Consider the following 21,186-nt stretch of genomic DNA (forward strand, 5'->3'; position numbering starts at 1 on the left):
TTTTTAATCCTTTTAGATCTTAGATATGGCAAAAAATAAAAATAAATTAAAAAATGCTTTTGTATCTTCTGTAAATCCAATCATGTTTTCTTCCCTACAGGAAGTAGAAAAGGGTTCATTGCCCCACATTTTATCCTCTACTTTACGCCTCTGGCCCACATTCGCAGCTGGAGTGATCCTATTGTGAGACGGTCTCCAGTCTTCTTACAAGTATACCATACATGTATGTGTTGGGGAGTAAATGACATGTAATTAAACTTGTTGCTACACCAATTTGCTTCACTGCACCAGAGAAATTCTCCACTCCACTAACTCTCCATGATGAGATATTGATGGTGTCGGGGCACCACAGTGAAGATGATAGTATAAGAACAGGAAATAAATGTTTTGTTTATAAAAGGTTAATAGGTCAGTGTTTATTCAAAGATTAGATGTGTTTTGAGCGTTCAAATTATACTTTACATAAATAACAATTGTTCAGTTTTTTTTTCCTGTTTTAAAATGCAAAACATAATGGCAAGGAGCTTATTAATAATTTATAAAATGTTTAAAAAGTTGGCACATGAACTAATTGATAAAGGGGAAAGTGTTCAACCCCAAATGGACAGTGAAGATAGAAACTGCAATTTGGAAACTAAAGGTCATATTTTGGAAATAAAAATCATTAAATTCTATAATTTTAGCCTAGATACATCAGAAAATAAATGACAATTAACTAATTTTCCAACATATCTATGTGTGACTGCCCATTTAAAGGTGATCTACATTTTGCAGTAACTTGCTGGTGGTCCAGCTACATTTCTATTTACATTTGCATAATGATTCAAAAAGTAAAGTTACCTTTTTTATGTAAAAGGAAAATGTAAGCACTAGGGAGGGACTTGTGATTTTAATTTTGGCTAAGGAAAAGAGCATACCAATATAAAATAGTTGCATTTGGTATTTATTTTGGCAATGAGTATTAAAGAAAACAACACAGAAGCTGTAAAAACAGAAATTATTGATTTTCAAATTTCCAGCAGTCTTTGAACACAATATATGGAATGGATGCTTTCATCAGACCAAAAACATAACCACATCTGACCTTAAAGTAGTGATATTTCATCAAAATCACTTTATTTTCCATCTCATTCAAACATTTTTCCAAAAAATACATATTTGCACTAACTAGCATGCATGACAAGAATAACAAAGTAACAAAGACCGTTTTCTTTTTTTCAGCTCTAGGATTTTGTCTTTAACTTTTAACTTTCAAACGCCTAAGGGTCCCTTTTTAAAAAAATGACATCTAATTTATGGTGGAGAGAGGGTCTTGCATTTCCCCAAAGTCAAGACTCAAGGAGGCTGCAGCTTTTGGGAGGCAAAACAAAACAAAACAAAACAAAACAAAACAAAACAAAACAAAAACAAACAAAAAAGGACGAAGTCACTTTCAAGCCACCCCTCTCTTCTGATAAATAAAAAACAGATACGCCTCCTACAGTCACAGAATATATTTTTCTAACATTTTCCTGAATTGCTTGTGTACTTTTACTGAAGTAAAATGAAATAAACTGTAATTATTTAAATAGTCTGATATAACTATTTGTTCTGCAAATGCACTTGCGAGTCAAACACGGGGGCTCATTTTACCCTTTCATTCCCCGTTCGGTAATTTCCGTGAGAAGCGTACAAGCGCATCATCCGTCATGATGTCATCTTCGGATAATCCCGCCCTCCCCCGCCCCTTTTCTCTCTGGAGAAGACAGTCGGCCATTTTAAGTCTGTCAGTCGTCATTTCACATCGCAACTGTAGGACGGAGAACGTCAGGATTCAATTTCATCATATTTCTCTTACAACTGTAGTGGAGCATTGCCTACTATGAACTGAAACTCTTCCTAAAATCAAAATCAAGTAGAACCTAGTGAAGTGACGCATAAGCCAGTAGTTTCCAGTGTCGAGTTGTAATTTTTTTGCACCTCAATGTAGCTAGAGGAAATGGCTGTGGAAAGCATGACTGTCCATCCAAACTCCCCAACTACCAACCACGAACACAACAGTCTCCTGACTGACGAAAGGTCGAGTAATTCTACAATCATATTTAAATGAAATTATTTTATTTGTCCTGTGCTTTTACACAAAAAGCCCGGGGTTTCTTTTTCTTTTTCTGTCAGAGGGATTAAACTCGCCTTTTCTGGAGTGCAGAGGTAAAGAACGCCATGTTGACACGACACCGCCAACTGGGAGGCCAAATAGCACCTGGGATAACGTTATTCCCCGTGTTTTATTAACGTTATCACAATCAACGATCAATCGACTCAAGACAAGCTGTTTGAAGGGAAAAAAGACGAGGTCGAAACAGCTGATTAATCACAATTTACCGCCATTGTCGCCAATTCAACGAGCATAAAGCAACGGTTATCTACTTGCCCATTGTTAGTTTAATATTAATTCAATTAATTGAGCGTGTTTTGACAACAACTGTAATGTCTCAGGTACAAAAATAGTCCAAGCGATTGTCTTATTGCTGACGACGGGCCTACTCTCAGGCTACCTTAGCAACATTAGCCTGTCGGCTAATGCTAGCAACGAATACATGAGAGAGAGCGGGTAAGCTAACGGCTAATGTTTTTGCTAATGGCGAATTACCATCGAGTCGTTGATTTAAATTAACTAATACTCTCTTACCGGCTCGGTGAATGTCAGTCGATCAGTATGGGCTAATAACTTATCTTTTAATATATTCGTTCCGTTGATGTAAACGTGTTGCATATTGAAAGCAACTTGTCGCTTACTTAGCGCTACGCACTTACAATAGTGCTCTGGTCGTCGTGTTTCTGCTTAAATAACACTCGCAAGAAAGCTCAATTCGATTCCTGACCCACCTGAGATTTTTTAGGATTCCTCAAGTCTGATAAGTTAGTCGTTCTAAAGAATATTGATGTTTTAGTAACTACTTATTAGTTTTGTATCCGGTTAAATTAGCTAGCTCGTTTGTGCTGTCATTTGTCTAACATATCACTTTTATTCACAGTCGTGCCCACACTGACTCGTCCCAAACATCCACAAAAGTCCCCCAAAGACAAAGTGTAAAACGTCTGCAAAGCATCCCAAAAGTGTTTCAAGTCAAACACAAACTTCCCTTATCCCCCCCCAGTTGGCAAATGTGCTTTATGTTTCTCAGCTGGCCCCATTTATTTCCCACAAACCCCACTAGAGTCCCTGAAAGGTTAGGAGAGAAAAAAAAAACTCTTTCAATGATTGTGAGTGCAAAATGTGAAGAAACCCTGACACAGTAAGTATTCCCCATTTTAATCATGGCCCTTTGCTTATAGAATTAGTTCTTATGGACTCATCCACTGAGCTAATAATGTACCAAAGTGCATGGTAAAACCTGTGATTCAATCATTCTTAATAGATTAATGTGCTCTGTTGATCTTCTCACAGTTGTTTGCTGGTAGGGCATGTTCACAGATGTTACCATCAATTATGGTTGTAAATGGAAACTTGTTTGGCACAGTTTACATGGATGACGCACTGCACAGACCTGGATTTTACTGCAGTACATTAATTCTTGCGTGGGGTTTAATCAATAACTAAGACAATAACAATTTTCCTCTTGCAGGTCTGTTTAGTTTTTGTTGACTCACAAGTTCACCCTGACTTGACCTGTTAATTTCTTGGCCGAACACAGAGAAGTCTGTTTGCATTGTAAGTCTTTCCTCCATCAGGCACATTGTTGGCAGCAGGTGATGTGTGTGTAGTATCTGGATAGACCGCAGAGGCCATCGGCTTCTGCCTGTGGTGAATCCCAGCGACACTATTCATAAAAACCTGCTTCCATAATACAGTGAAATCCCTGTGCTATGATAGAGAGCCCCCCCATTGTTTCAGGAGAGTTTTCCTTGCCACAGGTCTGTGTGCCCAACAGGTTTGGGTTAACAGGCTGGCGTCGTAATGAAGTAGAGGAGTGACTTGGCTGTTGAGATGATACTCCTGAATTTGGGGTGTTTGGATTTAAAGTTGGTAGCTTGTGCAGAACAAAGAACTTGTTTGAGTTTAGAAAAGTGACGCCGGAGATAAAAAAAAAAAAATCTCTAATCTTTAATCTTAAAGGTCCAGTGTGTAGGATTTAGGGGGATATATTGGTAGAAATGGAATATAACATTATAAGGATGTTCTCTTTAGTTTATAATGTCCTGAAAACAAGAATTGTTGTGTTTTAGTTATCATAGAATGAGTCGTTTATATCTACAAAGGTGTGGGTCCCTGTCTGTCCACAGAATCCGCCATGTTGCACTGCCATGTTTCTCCAGTAATCTCGAACAAACAAATGAAAAGTAGCCCCCTTTACACTGTCTGTTCCTGGTGGGAATATTGCGCTGTTATGGTGACTCAGCATTCTGTGTAAAACATATGATGGTGGAATGGGGTGACAGAGTTGTCTCGCCTTGGAGCTGACAACAGAGATTGTAACAATGCCAAAATGGTGTCTATGTAAAAGGGACAGCCAGCAAGACAGGATCATAGGTGTGACAGGTGTGACGTTTTGAGGTCAGGTTATGTGTGTGAAGAAGGGACTTCGTAGTGGCTCTGTAGCTCAATCTTTGTGTAAAAAGGGCTACTTACTCTCGATAGAGCCAGTTATGTTTTTGTGTCAGCCACTGCAGTCAGCAGCCCCTCCCCGATGAGCAGTGGTGGAAAACTGTGGACTTTTTACTAATAAGAAACTGCTTTATTTCGTGTTTTTACTGGTTTTAATATATCTGGTTTGTTTGTTTTTGAGAGGAAGAGTCCTCTGCAGATGATTCGGCTCCCGCTAAAAACCTCCCTGAACAATGGACCCTCACTGAATTCTAACAGAGAAGTTTCAGCTGGTTGCAATCTGTAACCCTCGCAGCTAGATGCCACTAAATTCCCCTAGATGTTTCACACTGTTCCTTTAAATTATGGTGATGAAAAATGCAGTTTGATACTGAGCTTTTGTATTGAGCCAATATTGACTACAAACACAACACTATCTGTACATATTCATATTTTTGCAGCTGCTTTGTATTGAATGACCGAGGAAAGATGGTAAAAGTAGCTGGGAAAATTCAAAGTAGAGTGTAGCAAGTTTTGGGTTTCATTCTGGCTTTTGTCCCAGACCAAAATCAAATGAGCCCAAATGACAAGACATGTGGTTTGTTCTAGATCGTGCTGTGTAACAGGCAGCAGATAGCAGGTTGTTTTGCACAGTAGCAACCTCTTCTTTATTTTATATTATTTGGATAACAGCTGCAGAAAAGACATGCTCAGATCTGGAGGGAGATGATGTCTGGGTAAGGTTATACACACAGCTTAGTAAACTTCCCTCTTGGAGCAGGGCCCAAGTAGTTTCAGTCTTTTTAGTTGCTTAAGACTCATTAAAAACATTCTTACATTACCAACCTCTCATAGGACGTCCCTACAGTGTTCAAACATGATCATTTAAAAAGTAAAGTAAACTTTGAATTTGTTTCTGTTTTTTTTTTCAAGGATATAAAGTGATGAGTAGCATTCACTGGTAGCTGGAAGTTTCTGTATGGCCATATGGTCGTGGTGGTGTTGCTCTGCAGAAAAACATGTTGTTGTCGATGAAGCACAGAGTATTAAGCTGATTTTTTTTTTTTTTTACTCTGGTCCCAGAGGGAGCTGGGGTGCAGAGGGTTTGTTGGGGTGCAGCATGCACATACAGTGCAGCTGACATTTTGCCTCAAAGCAGGTTTGACGATTCGCACCACCTGCTGTGTCTCAGTGCACTGTTTGCTCCTCGTAGGACAGAAGCAGGCAGCAGTGTGTCAGTGAGTCCTGTTCACATCACTCTGGCCTCATGATTCACTCCCAGCCCGCTGCAGACTGCACTTGCAGGCCTACTTTAGGTGTGGGCCTCTGGGACCTAATTATTCAAATAGGGAGAGTCAAAAACTTTGTCTCTTCAATTTTTATTAAAATTGAATCCCTATTCTAGCCTGTGCCACCAATAATAAACAACTTCTTGCCAGTAAAAATAGCAGAGATAACAATGTTGAAAATATGTTTGGTCCAGGGTTCCTGCAGATTCTTAAAAAATCGTAAAAGGCATTTGATTAATAAATCCAAAAATAAGTCCGTAATTTGTATTAAATTGTCTTTAATAAAAGTTAAAAAAGTCTAAAAAAAAATGCTCAGACATGGGAAGAAAGATTTTATGAATTGTTTTTTTCAGATGTTGTAAAATCTCAAAATAATGGGTAACATATTTTCTTTGTTGTTAAATTATTTCCTTAACATGGTCATGATGGGAATTCAAATTGTGGAATCTCTCATGCAGAAAAAGAAACACAAAATGGCCAGAAAATCGTCCAGAAATACCAGATATTTCCCACATTTGTCTGCAAACTACATAGATACTTTAATGATAACATATGTTCGCTGTCTTCGCGGCTGTGTTCGACTCTAAAAATGATTATTTTTTCAACATTTAACATAGATCATCTGACTTTCTCTTTTCAAAAGTCATGTTTTATGCTACCATAAGTAATTGGGCAATATAAAAATGCCCCTCTTTAATTTTGGTTGTTAGAAAATTGGTCTTAAATACAATTCCAAGTGGCATTCAAATAAATCGTAAAAAGTCTTAAATCTACCTTGCCTTAAGCTGCAGGAACCCTGGTTTGGTCATATGTATGGCTGAGACAACTGGCACCGTTTTCTTTTTGTTTTTTTCCCCAGAAAATAGTGTCTGGTGGAGAAGGAAAACGCAAAACATTCTAATGTTTATGCATTGCATGATTATTGCAACTAATACGATTTTCCCAAACTGGATATATAACCATGACATAGTTTAAATTGAACAGCTTTCATTGCTGTTGAGCCCCCCCCCCCCCCTTTTTTTCCCTAGAGCCAGCAGTCGCTGCAGGAAAAGGCCTGCATGTGATCCATGTCAATTAGGATCTCATGGTTTTGCTCACATTGCCACACGTGAGGCCCCTGCCCAGACAGTTGACCCCAGTAACAGCACATTAAGAATTGCATGTGTCTCCCTTAAATATTGTATAGTGGTGTGTGTGCATAAATTTGTGTATTTTTAACTCTTCATCTTATTGTCCTGTGGCAGCTTGTTTGACTGATGACACTGAGTACGTTTACGTGCACAAAGTATTCTAGCTTTTGCCCTTATTCCAAAAAAGACAATACTCCTGCCACAGTGTATCCATGACAGCCCACAGCACTGAACATTAACAGATGAGAGGCTGTATGTCACAAACTGCGACAAAAAAAACAAAACAAAACAATTGCGACACATATTCTGAATTGGCTGTATACATGTCCAGATAATGATCCTAAAACCTGAATATTACCGACATATCCCACACGTCTTAATTGGTAAATGCTGAAGTTAGAAAATGTCCTAATTTGGAATATTTAAATGGAATATGCGGTTTACATGACCCACATCAAATTTAAAATATTGTCATATTCAGAATAATAAGGGAATATTGATGTGTATGTAACCATAGCCAGTGACAATCGGGTGTGTACAGGAGGCCAAACTGAAGGAATCTCTGTTATTGTGTCTTCAGCTCATTTGGATATTTTTGCACTGGTACGATTTTCAGTATTAGGCAAGTCTGTGTAGATATTTTTTCATGTGTCCTTTGTAAAGTGGATTTATATGTGACGTATGGCTCTCTGTGGCAGAATGTTTTTCTAAACAGGCAAACATCTGTGAGAAATAGAGCTGCCGTGTAAATACCCCTGTCAGAGTCACAGGTACTAACAAAAACACACTCTTGGATTTTGTGCACCCCTGACACGAATCACCCCGGACACAGTGTGTCAGATGTTCTCTTGAAATTCAAAATCCAAAGTACAGTAGTGCTATTTAGTAAAAGAAATCACGACAGAAAGCAAAATGTCCTAGAAGGAGAACGTTCAAAGAATTTCAGGATCCATTTATCAAAGATTGCTGCTCAAGAGACAGGTCACCTGAAAACCAAAAAATGTCTATTTTTCCTCTTACATGGCGTGCTGTTTATCAGTGTAGATTATTTTGGTGTGAGTTGCTGGGTGTTGGAGAAAACAGCTGCAGCGATGTCTGCCTTCTCTTCAATATAACTACATGGCACTTGGTATGTGGTGCTGTTGAGAATTTCTTTTTTTTTTTTTGGCGCTTTTAGCACCACAAGCCGCAACTCACACCAAAATAATCCAAATTGATAAACAGCACCCCATGTAAGGGGAAAATTATATATTTTTTTTGGTTTTCAGGTTAACTGTCCCTTTAACTTAGTTTGACTTTCTTAACTACGGCAGATATAATCTTTTTTTTCTTTTTTTTCCCCCAATGAGCTGTTACACCTGCCTGATGTATTTCAGTCCAAATCATGCCTCAGTCAGCTTTTATATGTTAAAATGTTTTTTGATTAAATGATTCTTCATGAGTAAATAACTTTTCTAAACTCTGGTTTGACTGGCAAAACTGGAAATAATGTGGGGCCGCTGGATAGATAAATAATCCTTGAACTAAAGAGTTAATGTCAACCTTCCCAATCCTCACTGGAACCATTGGACCATTGGAAAAGAAAAAAAATTAGAAGCTAATTTTTCCATTGGTTTTTATAATTTTATTATACACTTAGCATTTGTTAATTTATGTCCCACAACTTAGGATCTTTCTGGAAGACTGAGCCCAGGACAAGATGAGATCTATAACTCCCTCCATGTGTGTTTTTTACACACACAGGCCAGAGGATGGAGAGCTGGAGGAAGGCGAGCTAGAGGATGATGGGGGGGAAGTGGAGGAGGAGGAGGCTGGTGGAAGGACGTCCACAGCAGCAGGAGGAGGAGGCGGAGATGGCGGCGATGAAGCAGGCGGAGGAGGTGAAGCAGGAGGGGAAGGGCCCGGAGAGAAACCTCGGCGAAGTAGGGAACGCCACGCCAGCAGCAACTCGGATGATGAGAGATCCCATAGACGCAAGAGGAAGAGGAAGAAAGAGAGGGATCGAGAGAGAGAGAAGAGGAGGTCCAAGAAGAAACGCAAATCCAAACATAAAGTAAGTGGAACTGAAACAGACCCACCAAGTTATTGCACGCTTAATCTAAAAAGATAAACCTGTGTCGGTTTATCTCCAACACTTAATCTCTGAAAATCTTTATGTTTCGCTCCCGCTCAGCGTCATGCATCCTCTGATGACGACCACTCGGACTTCAGTGATGACTCTGACTACAGTCCCAGTGAGAAGAGGAAGTACAGAGAGTACAGTCCACAGTATCCCCCTTCGGTAAGTCCAAAGAGCTGGCCTTTCTCTTGCGTTACAGTCTTGATCAGTATTTATACCTCCGCACCAGTGACATCTGTGGCTGGAGGAAATATGATTTCAGGTCACCCGTACACCCTTTTCTCATTAACACAAAATCTCAACTTCATCTTGAGCGAATTTCCTTACCTGACAAAACACACTTATGGCGATACCTCAAGAATTCCTACACTAATTATGACAAAATTTCAAACAGTGTCTCAGAGGATAAAATGATAAAATGCTGACATTTTATATCCAAGAGGTCAAAGGTCGGCTTCAGTGCGATGTCATAATGTTCTGAAAAACACTCTTCATGCCATTACTCAACAGGAACAGAAGGGGAGACATTAGGTCAGATTCTGAATTGGTGACACTAATCTCAGGTGACCACCTTGAAACTGTGCTGATTGTAGAAATCTTCTTTGCCACAAAGGGGGGAGATGTGTGTCAGGCATCCATGTTTTGTAATTTGTAGTTTACACATATACATTTACTTGTCTCTAGTCTCATGGGGGCTACGGCAGCTCAAAGAAGAGCGGCTACATGAAGATGGACAAGCAGAGCTATGGAGGCTACGATGACTTTGAAGATGACAACTTTGAAGGAGAGGACGAGGAGGACATGGCCGATGAAGACTACGACGACTTTACCAAGGAGCTCAATCAGTACCGCAAGGCCAAGGAAGGAGGAGGCAGCCGTGGTGGACGAGGTGAGTCCATGGCAAATGGGTTAAAGTCAATCAAGAAGAAAAAGAGACTATTTTTGTAGCATGTCAAATATTTGTCAAGCTGGGGTTTAATCCAGCTCTCAGTGAGTCTCAAACAGTAGATAAAGGGCCCAAACTGGAATACACCAGATAGCAGAATGGCATTGAAGGCCAGATGTTGCGGAAACGTCCTCCTCCTTTTCCTAAAGTACATTCATATGTGTATTTCTTTATTTAGTCATAAAAGGAAATGGGTCACTATGTGAGTGAAACTTGGTTTCAGACTCATTACTGTGAGTTTGCCCTTTAACCCGCTGTTCAGTTTCATTTTCATGTTCGTGGACAGACAAAGGAGCTTATTTGACACTTCCACAGATCCGTTACTGACTCTGTTGCTCGCTGTCGTTTCATTTGTCTTTGTGACTCTGCAGGGGGCAAAGGTCGCATGAAAAACCAGAGAGGCCGTGGAGGAATGAGGGGAGGGAGGAGAGGAAGAGGAGGAAGCCGAGGAAGAGGAGGTCGTGGAGGAAAGATGGGAGGAGACAATGACGATGGAGACGGCTACGGAGAAGACATGGAGGTGAGGGTTTTTTTGTTTTGTTTTCCATGTAAGATTTTAAAGTTTGAACAGGGCTCAGTGGGACGTAATACAGTAAAAAAAAAACAGTGCTAGCAATGGGCAACCACCATTTTTTCAGAGATCAGATATCAAACAAAAGCCAGGGACTTAATTGTATAAAGTTGCTGTGGGCTGCAAATTCAACACTAATGAGCAAGAGTGTCTGCAGCTCTAAAAAGTAGCATGAAAGTCAAGAGTACTTACTCTGCAGCAAAATCTGGGGACCAAAATGTCTGCACAGCACGTTGACTAGCAAAATATAAAATAGAAAACCTACTGTTGGACTTTAAGCAATCTCAGTCCACTGAGTGGTCTCCGACTGATGATTCGAGTCTCCGACTTTCAAGGGGCAGCCCTAGAAAGTAGTTGACATACATTAAGCGTCTGTACTGATTGTGGAAAACCTGTTACACATGGGGGCTGAAAACAACAACACCCTGCTCGTGCAGGCAGTGTAGCCCAGGCTGAAGTTGTTTTCTCTGAAGCTTTAATTAAGTCAGTATGTTTTTACGCACAGTTTAGTCGAGCTACGGTTGTAGCTCAATTAGGCCATTTCATTGGACTATGGTCCTTGTCCCAGTATACATAAGCACCAGGAGGAATCAGTTTTTTGATCTAAGTCTGTCCAACTTGCCACAGATGGTGGCGATATGCCCCCTTTCAGCAAGTTGCTGTAGTCTGAATCACGTAATCAATATTTATTTACAATAACATTGGGGTAGAAAACCGTTGTGTCATGTACATATGATTTAATAGCGCTGAGCAAACTCTACCTTAATACATTTGTTGTAATCCAATTAAAAAGGCCCACCTAAAAAGTAATCAGTATCAGTTTAAGTCCTGTCAATAAAGGAAAAATCCCCCAAAAATAATCTTTAAAAAAAACAAAACCAGACTTCCTTGAGAAAAACAATCATTTTACTGAACACTGAACAGTGGAGCAGCTGCTCTACTGCTGCGTCCATCAGCTGGTGTGGAAGGTAAAGAGGAGCAAATATTCAAATATAGTGCTCACTTAAATCAATGTTTAGCTGCGGCCTTGTACACGGCAGTACAATGTTTGTTACTCCTACCTAAACCTGACCCAAACCCCTTTGAGGGACTTTACGTTATCAGAGGAGCGGGGTGGCTGGAGTGTGACTTATAAATAAAATAAAATAAAATACTGCCTACTAAAATACTAAGTTGTATGTCCCTCACCTAAGCCAACATTAAAAACACAAGTCCATCCTCAGTGCTTACTTTGAAAAGAAATGCCTGACCCATTTTGAAGCACCCCGTTCCCCCTCATAAGTAACAAACAGTCCCTATCTCTAACCACCGAGGGAGGCTGGTGCAGCAACTAGGAGCATGCGGAGAACACCGAGTCCAGTTAAGGTCCGACTGAAGTGTTTACAGGACGGAAAAGTTGGACTTCCAATCACATTACATGAGTGTGTCAGTCCGACTTTGACACATTTTATTTAGTCTGATTTCAGTCAGACTAACATGTTTACATGCAGTTTAAAAGTCCAATTTTAGTTGGACTAATACATAAATTCTGCTTTTTCTAACAACATGTAAACGTACTGAGTGACACGTGTTGAATCTGTCCATACAGTATGGAGATGATGACTATGACAACATGGGGGAGGATGACTACGATGACTACTCTAAAGAACTCAGTCAGTACAAGAAGGTCAAAGACAGAGGCAGAGGTGAGTTTGCTCCTGGTTTGTGTGTGTGCCTTTATTATCTTGAAAAAAATAAAGTTTAATTTAGCTCACTCATCTTCACAGCAAGCACAGGCTTACTCTGTCAGTCAAAAATTTACTCACTCTCACTCTCTTTGATTTCTGCATCAGGAGGTAGAGGTGGCCGCGGGCGAGGGAGGGGTAAAGGAGGGCGCGGAATGATCAGAGGAGGAAGGGGTCGAAACCGCGGGAGAGGAAGAGGCGACATGGGCGATGACGACAACAACGGGGACATGGACAATGGGGTAAGGCTTTTGTAATTCTGTGATCATACGGGGTTCCTATAGATTCTTAAAAAGTCTTTAAAGGCATTTGGTGTATTAATCTCAAAATGCTAAGGCCTGGGAAGTAGGAATTTCTAGATATTGTTTTTTCTGACGTTGCACCATAAAATCTCAAAATAATTGTTAACATGTATTTTTTGGTGGTTTGTGTTTGTGTGTGTATTCCAGGACGGAGGTGGCTGCGATGGACCAGGAGCAGGGAGGAGGAATCAGAACGAGAAGCACCAGGATAAGAAAGGAAAGGCCATCTGCAAGTACTACATAGAGGGGCGATGCACCTGGGTAAATTTGCACAAATGTTTGCTGAGTCACAGTTTGGACTGTGGATAATTTGTGATTTTTGACACTTTTTAAGGTTGCTGGCTGCTTTCCACTCTATATCCTCATGCAAATGATTTTTGTCCATCCTCTTTACTCAGTTGCTTTTCCAAAGCCCCCCATGCTCAGTAGAAATTCACAGTGAATTTTGAAAATCAGAATAAGATTTACAACCAAGTAGGTTTTCCCTTACAAGGAATTGGCTTTGGTCTTTGGTGCATACATTAAACATACAATAAACACATTCAAGACACAGTCAAGAACATACAGAACAAATATGTGATTTGTACAGTTTTGTTTAGTAGGGGTCGGCAAATCAAAAGTTTGGACACTATGATCATTTTGAATGTTTTCAATAGGTCAAATGCAAATACATTTTCTCCAAAAAGGCTGTTTGAAGTTCTTTTAGAAGTTTTAGGGAGCATATCTACACAGCTACAAATAGCCTCAGGCAACAGCATGGTCTAATATGCAGTTGAACTTGAATGATTTAAAAATTTAGACCCAGTGAGCTGTAGCAAGATGAGTTCAGCATGATGACAGTAACTCCATAGGAACCATTCCACATAAAGGTTAACAAAACATTATAACAAAGCATGATTAAAACAGCTGGTGTTTTTTTGTTCATTTTATTCTCCCTAGTTTATAAGTTGTCTATATGCAGCTCTCACTAACATGTCATGTTTCATTATGACTTTTTCCCTCTTCAGGGGGACCACTGCAACTTCAGCCATGACATCGAGCTGCCAAAAAAGAAGGAGCTGTGCAAGTTCTACATCACTGGGTTTTGTGCCAGAGCTGACCACTGTCCTTACATGCATGATATCCTTCACTGTAGACCACAATGGCAGACTCTTTATTAGCACAGGACAATCATGGATATATTAAAGCTGACAGTTTTTACAAGTGACATAAAGCAAATTCCATCTGACTGAAAATGTGATAGGTTTGCCTTTAGCTTATAAGGGTCAATTTTAGTTTTCTGTTGTGTTTATTTCTGCCTTTTTTTGCATGTGTGTGTGTGTGTGAGTGTTTCTCCTTGACTCTGGTGCTACGTGAATTCCCCTGTAAGCTGTTCCACACCACAGGTAACTGTGTGAACGGTGATGAATGCATGTTCTCCCACGATGCCCTCAGTGATGACACCCAGGACCTGCTCAACAAGGTAAGATCCTCCAACACTGCTCTCCCTTCTTTAAGCTATTTGCTTATCCTGCAGGGTTTTAATGTTTCAAAGAAAACATTAAGGCCTGTTGTATTAAAAAAATATAGTACATTTAAAGTTGTATGCCCCTCTTTTAAGCCATAAAAAAACAACAAAACTTAAGTTTCTCCTTTGTGTTTAAAAATTATTAGACCTACCTCCCCTTTTTTCACACCCCTCTCCCCTCTCATAAATAACAAATAGTCTCTTAGTAATATTTAGATATCCACTTCTGATCCTGTTCTAGTCAAGTCAGTTTTATTTAAAGAGCCCATTATCACAAAACATGGTTTGCCTCAGAGGGCTTTACAGTGTACGACATCCCTCTGCCCTTAGACCCTCACATGACCCAAGGAAAACTCTGAATTCTTCTTTATTTTAAATACAGTATATATTTTTTAAAAAGCTGTTTTATAGTAATTTACAAAAAATGATTATCGATGGTCGTGTCAGAGAATGTATGGTTTTGAAAATATGCCTCAGAGTCATGGAAAAGTCGTGGAAATGTATTAGTAAACTTGTGTATGAACCCAGACTCTGGACATTTACTCTGTGGGCTGAAAAATATTTTCTATGAGTTTTATATTTTTATTCAGGTTCTCTAAACTTTTTAAATGATACAGCTTGTGGGTGAAGGTGTTGACACAAGGAGCTCATATTTTACACCTTGAGAAAATATTTCGGCTCTAAACTTATCGGTGGATATTTTGTTCTCTAGATGCTGGCAGAGGATGCTGAGGCTGGAGCTGAGGATGAGAAGGAGGTGGAGGAGCTGAAAAAGCAGGGGATCAACCCTCTCCCCAAACCCCCTCCTGGAGTCGGCCTCCTCCCGACCCCTCCTCGGCCTGTTCCTGTTGACACAAACACAGGGGCCGGTGATTTTGGCGTGCCTGTGGCGGGTGACTTTGGAGGTCTTCCTGGGCCTAACCAGGTGCCCATTGCCAACAAAGGTCCCCCAGTACCAGGGCCAGTTCCTATGCCTAACCCGTGTGCTGGTCCCCCTGTCATTGGCCCTGATGGAACTCCCTTCCAAGGCATGCCCCCAAATCCGGGTGGCCCTCCTCCCCACATGGGCCCCCCACCTCCCTGTGGAGGAGGAGGAGGAGGTGGCGCAGGGAAGAAGATCCCATCGCTGTTTGAGATTAAAGTCCAGCCGACGGGACAGCTTGCTCAGAAACTGGCCGTCAGGTAAGAAATCACAAAATAAACAGAATCGTTTTATATTTACATCATAGAAAATTCATGACCTTATCAAAAATGCAACAGTAAAATAAGTCCTCATGTTTAAGAAACACTCCACAGAGACGTTTTTTGGAATATTGATTACTCTCCGTAGGCTTGAAAGGTGTATTTCTTGGTTTATCCTTTAGATGGCAGCAGTTAATGTGTCACTGCAGCCTCCAGGCAATGAGTGACTACCACTCAAAAATACATTTTTAGTTGAGAGTTTCTTTTAATGTAACCAACTACATTACTAAATAATTCAGATCCTTAGCACTTCTAAAATAACTCTTTTAGGAGTGAACAATTGTAATCATACAACAAAGTAATAGAAAAATAAATCCTGTTACAATTAACACTACAAAGTGGTAGTGGCTACTAAGTTTATGTTACTGTGTTGCTGTCTCCAGAAACAAATGTCAGTGCACTGTTTATCTGTAATAGGGAAATTTGGGAACAAAAAGTGGGTGCCATACTGTTTCCTGTATCATCAAAATAGAGGCTTAGATAATTTATAAAAGGAAAAAGTCCAGAAAACTGTATTTATAGTTCTTTTAATTTTATATTTAATATGATGTTAAATTATTTTAAAGATATTTAGCCAATTTGTTGTGCTTTCAAAGGGTTAACTCCTCCTGATTTCTCCCTTAAAGTCTCTTTGAATATCCTCTCCCTGAATCCTAACTCCTTTTGTCCCTTCTCTGTCAGGGGCCAGACTCCCAGCAGCACCCAGGGTCAGACTGCAGCACCTGGACCCCCAGGAGCCCCTGGTGCCCCACCCCCCTGCTTCCCTGCTCCCCCAGGCATGATGCCTCCAGACATGCAGATGGGGCCCCCCAACATGGGCCCCGGCGGACCGCCTATGATGGGAGGGTTTGTGTCTGGTGATGGCCCTCCACTTGGAGGTGCTATGCCTCCAGGTCCTCCTCCAAGTGGAGGAAACTTCTTCAATAACTTCTTCAACCAGGATGGGATGCAGATGGAGGGGGTGGTGCAAGAAGGTGAGAGTGAAGTTTAATAATCAACGATGCGATCACGTCATTGATGCCACAGTATTTTTGGGAGTTTTTTTTGTCCTGACACTCGCTGTTCCCCCTCAGGTGACAGCTACCAGGGCTTTACTGGCATGGATGAGAGAGGAGGGAACGTTGGGAATCAGTCAGGTGGTCAAGACAGCTCTGCTAATGGAGCATCAGCCAATCAGGGAGGAATGTCAGTGCCTGACTTCCTGCCTCCGGCGCAGCGTGTCCTGTTCATGAGGATCCAACAGAAGCAGCAGGAAGAAGAGGAGAGAGCTCGCAGGATGGCCGAGGGAGGAGCAGAGAAAAGAGCAGACACTGAAGGTAAACAAAAAACATCTGCACCTGTGTGTGTTAATTAACCGTTAGGGACTGTTTGGCACATTTCATTCTTCATTGTTGATCATTTTGGCTGTGTTCATGCATATGGCATACATTTTGGCAAGATTGTGTATTTTTGTTGACTCTTGGAATTTCCAGCTCACCTTCTACAATTGGTCTAAAATACACCGTGTAAACAAAATAGTTACATTCATACTGTTTAGGTTTTTTTTTTTTAAATGCACCATATGAAACCCATTAACACTGCAAATTTTGATCCCAAAGTCATCAAAGCATAAAAACATGCATTGTGTTACTCAGAGTGTCATTCTGAGCTTTTGCGTTTGAATTTGTCATTTTTACACATTTTCTACCTGATGATGTCATTCTTGCCATATTTGGCATATGTAGAAAATACATATTTTGCAGGTGCACTGTAACAGTCAATATTGCTGCAATTAATTGACATATCCCAGGCTGTGATCATCAAAAAAACTACTTTGCAGGTAGTATATATTGGAAATAATTCATTTTTATTTTTTTCATTTAAAAACATGAAGCTCATTCCCACCGCAATTAGCGGGTGCACACAGGTGTTTTGAACAAAGGTCAACCTGCTTAATGGCTGTATTCCCACTACCACTGAACTTACCGCTGGAGAGCGAGTCAGCCTCTCGTCAGCTTGCCTGTGTGTGTGTCCGTGTGTTTCCATGTATGTGCTTGTCTGTTCGACGTCACGGACAGGCAGGAGAACAGGAAAACAGCAGACAGACAGCAGCAGGAACGGAGGTCTTTGAACACTTTTCAGTGGTTTCTTCTTTTTATTTATCTCTTACTCATTAAGTCCCCCTCTCAATCTTGGTGAAGATGTATTTGAATTGGTGTTTTAGCGCTGCATCAGAGGAAACAGACATTGCTGACGGAGCGTCATTGCCATTCGCCGGTTAATGAGCTGAAATTACCACGTTCACCCGGGTGTTGCGTTCCCATCACTGCCGATCGGAGCCGGAGGCGATAAAACCTGTGTCTGCTGCAGAGTCATTTGACCTGGGTGTGAATGCCGTTTGAACCATTCCCATTGGGAATAGGCCTATAGTGGCATCATGACAAAAACCTGGCATTTAAAGGGTTGAAATTCTGAAAATTAATGAATATTTGGCATTTATGATGAGGGATGAGGATGTTGGTTAGAAAAACATTTATGTATTATATGTATATATATAATTTTTTTTAAAGCCTGATTTTTGTCCGCAGAGCGATTTAAGTGTGTGTGTAATATTAGAGCGGTCCCTAAGGGCTAAAGATTCCTTCAGGGTTAATCAGTCTGGTGTGAAGTACATTTCCTAAACTCCTAAACACGTCTGTCCTTTCTCAGGTGACTCAGGGAACTGGTACTCCAGTGAGGACGAGGACGGCGGTGGTAGTGTGACCTCCATCTTAAAGACGCTCCGTCAGCAGACACAGGCTCCTCAAAAATCCGACGGCCCCCCGAGTGACCCTCGCCTCCAGAAGGCCTCTCCTGCCCACGCTCCGACGCGGCCGGCAGACCCCCGCTTGGCTCGGGACCCACGGCTAGCACGTTCTGCGGATTCGGCTCAGCTCTCCGACTCCGCCCACTCCATGCCCTCTTTATCCTCCTCCGGACCGCCCGCAGATCCCCGGTTAGCCCGGCTCGCTGCTGCGGTCTCAGCGGGATCCACCTCCCATCCAGCTCCTAAACCTGAGCCACCTCTGGTCTACAAGCCCCCACCGCTCACAACCCCGGCGGAGGAGGAGGAGACAGAACGGGTTCTAAGGGACAAGCCAGTGCCGGTCCCCCTGGACCCGCTCATGGGTATGGCCCTGAGGGACCCACGCTCACAGCTGCAGCAGTTCAGCCACATCAAGAAGGATATTGTTCTCCACATGCCGGCCTTTGCCAAAACCATCACATGGTCACCTGAGGATCTCCTCCCGCTCCCTATCCCAAAGCAGGACCTCCTGCCACTACCACCAGGCATCCCTCCTGTTGTCTCCGCCGTAGACCCCCGCCTGTCCCGCTCTCAGCAGCCTCCTCCTCATCAGCCCCCGCCCTCCTTGGACCCTCCTGCTGCCTCCTCCTCCCTCCCGGACTTTGAGCTGCTGTCTCGTATCCTGAAGACTGTTGGCTCCAGCCCGTCCCAGACCCCCTCCCCTCCTCTTGCCCCTATGTCGCTGCTGGGTCCCCCTCCCCCACTGCCTCTTCCACCTGCAGAAAAGCCTGTGGACCCCCGTGTGTCCCGTAAGGGCCCCACGGACCCCCGTCTCCAGCCTCAGAAATCAGCACTGAGAAGCAACCATCAGACTCTGTGCCTCCTCCTGTCTCCTCTACCTCTCCAGCAACAACATCTAGCTCCTCCCCCCCTACCATCGCCCCCTACGACCCCAGCTGTTGATATATTGGTGGGGCAGGCCGCGGTGTGGGAGCTGGGGCACCAGGGGGCGCCAGCGTGCTGAGCAGCATCAGTCTGTATGACCCTCGGACTAACAAACCAGGCAGCCCTGGTACCAGCAGTGGCTCGAACAACTCCCCCAACGCAGCCAGCACAGAGTCCAAACCCAGTGACCCCCCAGCAGCTAAACCCAAGTCCAAGGAGCCCCTCTTTGTTCGGAAGTCCGCGCTGGACCAACCAGAGCCGGAGAAAAGTACAGAGCAAGGAACTGATCGATACAACAGCTATAACCGGCCCCGACCCAAGCCTGCACCCTCGCCGAACTCCACGGCGCAAGGAGGGCCCGCCGCAGCCGCTGCTGGAGGTCAGGGTGCTCCAGGAGCCGCTGGGGATCAGGGGCCAGCGGGGGTCCACAACCTCCCAGTATCCTCTTTATTTGGCGTGGTGAAGCAGGCGGCAAAAGCCGGCGGGACGGGTAGCCCCTTCGGAGGTAACAGCCCAGTGCAGTCCGACCAGGCAACCACAGAGCAGGACAACGGCTCGCTGAAGGACGTTTTTAAAGGCTTTGACCCCACAGCCTCGCCCTTCTGCCAGTGACACCCCACCTCCACCCCCGGCTGCCCGAAAACCACCATGTTGTTGGCCGTTGGCTTGTTTTAACATTTTTGGACACTGAACCGATCAGTGAATAAGAGAAAAAACGCGCACTGAGGCATCTGCCTGTGAGAGCAGTCAAGAAGACGAACTGACGTCTCACGACATGTTTCTCTCTCTCTCTCTCACACACACACACACACACTTTACCACAGTGTTGCAGATTCAGATTCTATAAAAGACTTGTGGGTTATTATGGGAAGGGTTTAAAGTTTAATCTCTAAAGCTCTATTTTAAACAAACTTATTGATGTATAAATAAATGTATTCCCTTCATCTCAACGCTTAATGAAAACAGTTACTCAGACGGCAGCAGCAACACATTTATATGGAATTAACGTTTTAGCTTTCACAACTTTTTTCATCCTCTTCATTTCATTTCCTAAATGTTCTCCTCACCTTGAAAATGGTTGATGTGCTTGTCTGTATATTTTTTTGGACAGTCAAAGTTGGCAGCAGTTAAAAAGATTTCTCATCAGTTTTTTTTAAACAAAATACTTCCTATTTGTGGTGTTTTTGCGAGTAAATAAACAGCACTGAGGCAATTCTTTTGACACTGTTGCCTTTCAGAAACCAATGACCCTCTTTATCACTTCCTTTGCACATCTTTAACTGGTGCAAACTGTTAAGTTTTATCATATGGCAGACATTTTTTCATTATAATTCACAATTTCACATTTGCTGCAGATTGCAAATACCTGAACTTGAATCTATATTCAGCTTTTTTTTTAGTATTTATTTTTCTACTTCTTTGCACTGTCTGTTTGTGTCTTCTGAGAGCTGTATTAATGTTTTTATTGTCTGCAGCTCCTCCAGCTGCTCTTATACTGTTTCATTTCAGGTATTTAGCTCTTAGCCAGAACAGGTAACTCTACTGAAACAGGAAGTGATTCGTGGTCTTTCAGTACTGCCGCTCTAACCACTACTCAGCTGCTGCTCCTTCTCCCTCAGTTTTCCCCCTCAGCACTCGTTGATTTCACGTGAACATTTTAATTTTATCATTTCTGTGAAAGTTGAGAGCCTACAGTTCATAAATGACAGCGTCTCTAGCTGTAAAAGGATACCTCACTTGCCAAATGAACATTTGTGTGTGGAGTACTCACCCAGCTTTACCTTGAATTTGTGAAGAAAGCTTTGTTTATCTCACATGCCTCAAAGTGTGAACGGAAAACCCAAAAAACATTCTTCATGAAGTGAAGTAAACATCAACAGCAGAACTATATTCAAACATACATTCACACAACTCATGCAGTTTAATCCAGGTCTCATTTATCCAGTGGTATGCTCAGTGCTTCCCAAATACATGCATTTTCTCTGACACGTTAACAGTAGTCTCGTGCAACTGAGTAGCGTGTTACTCATAGACAAAGTATTTGAAACCATGAAGCAAAAATGCATGTATTTGGGAATGTCTG

At 42.1% G+C, this 21,186-nt stretch overlaps 1 protein-coding gene across 1 annotated transcript; it reads left to right on the plus strand.

Annotated features, from left to right (window-relative positions):
* The first annotated feature begins 1,778 nt into the window (after positions 1-1,778).
* On the plus strand, positions 1,779-21,006 carry zc3h4 (zinc finger CCCH-type containing 4). Its single transcript, XM_042486391.1, is given in 15 exon segments — positions 1,779-2,058; positions 8,727-9,036; positions 9,157-9,264; positions 9,787-9,991; positions 10,420-10,568; positions 12,208-12,304; positions 12,452-12,585; positions 12,793-12,906; positions 13,653-13,764; positions 13,998-14,107; positions 14,865-15,334; positions 16,076-16,368; positions 16,468-16,710; positions 18,083-19,014; positions 19,017-21,006. Coding segments are annotated over 15 exon segments (4,056 nt in total). The 5' UTR covers positions 1,779-1,978; the 3' UTR covers positions 19,716-21,006.
* Positions 21,007-21,186: the final 180 nt, after the last annotated feature.

This window comes from Plectropomus leopardus, chromosome 5 (genome assembly GCF_008729295.1).
Source record: "Plectropomus leopardus isolate mb chromosome 5, YSFRI_Pleo_2.0, whole genome shotgun sequence".
NCBI lineage: Eukaryota > Metazoa > Chordata > Actinopteri > Perciformes > Serranidae > Plectropomus > Plectropomus leopardus.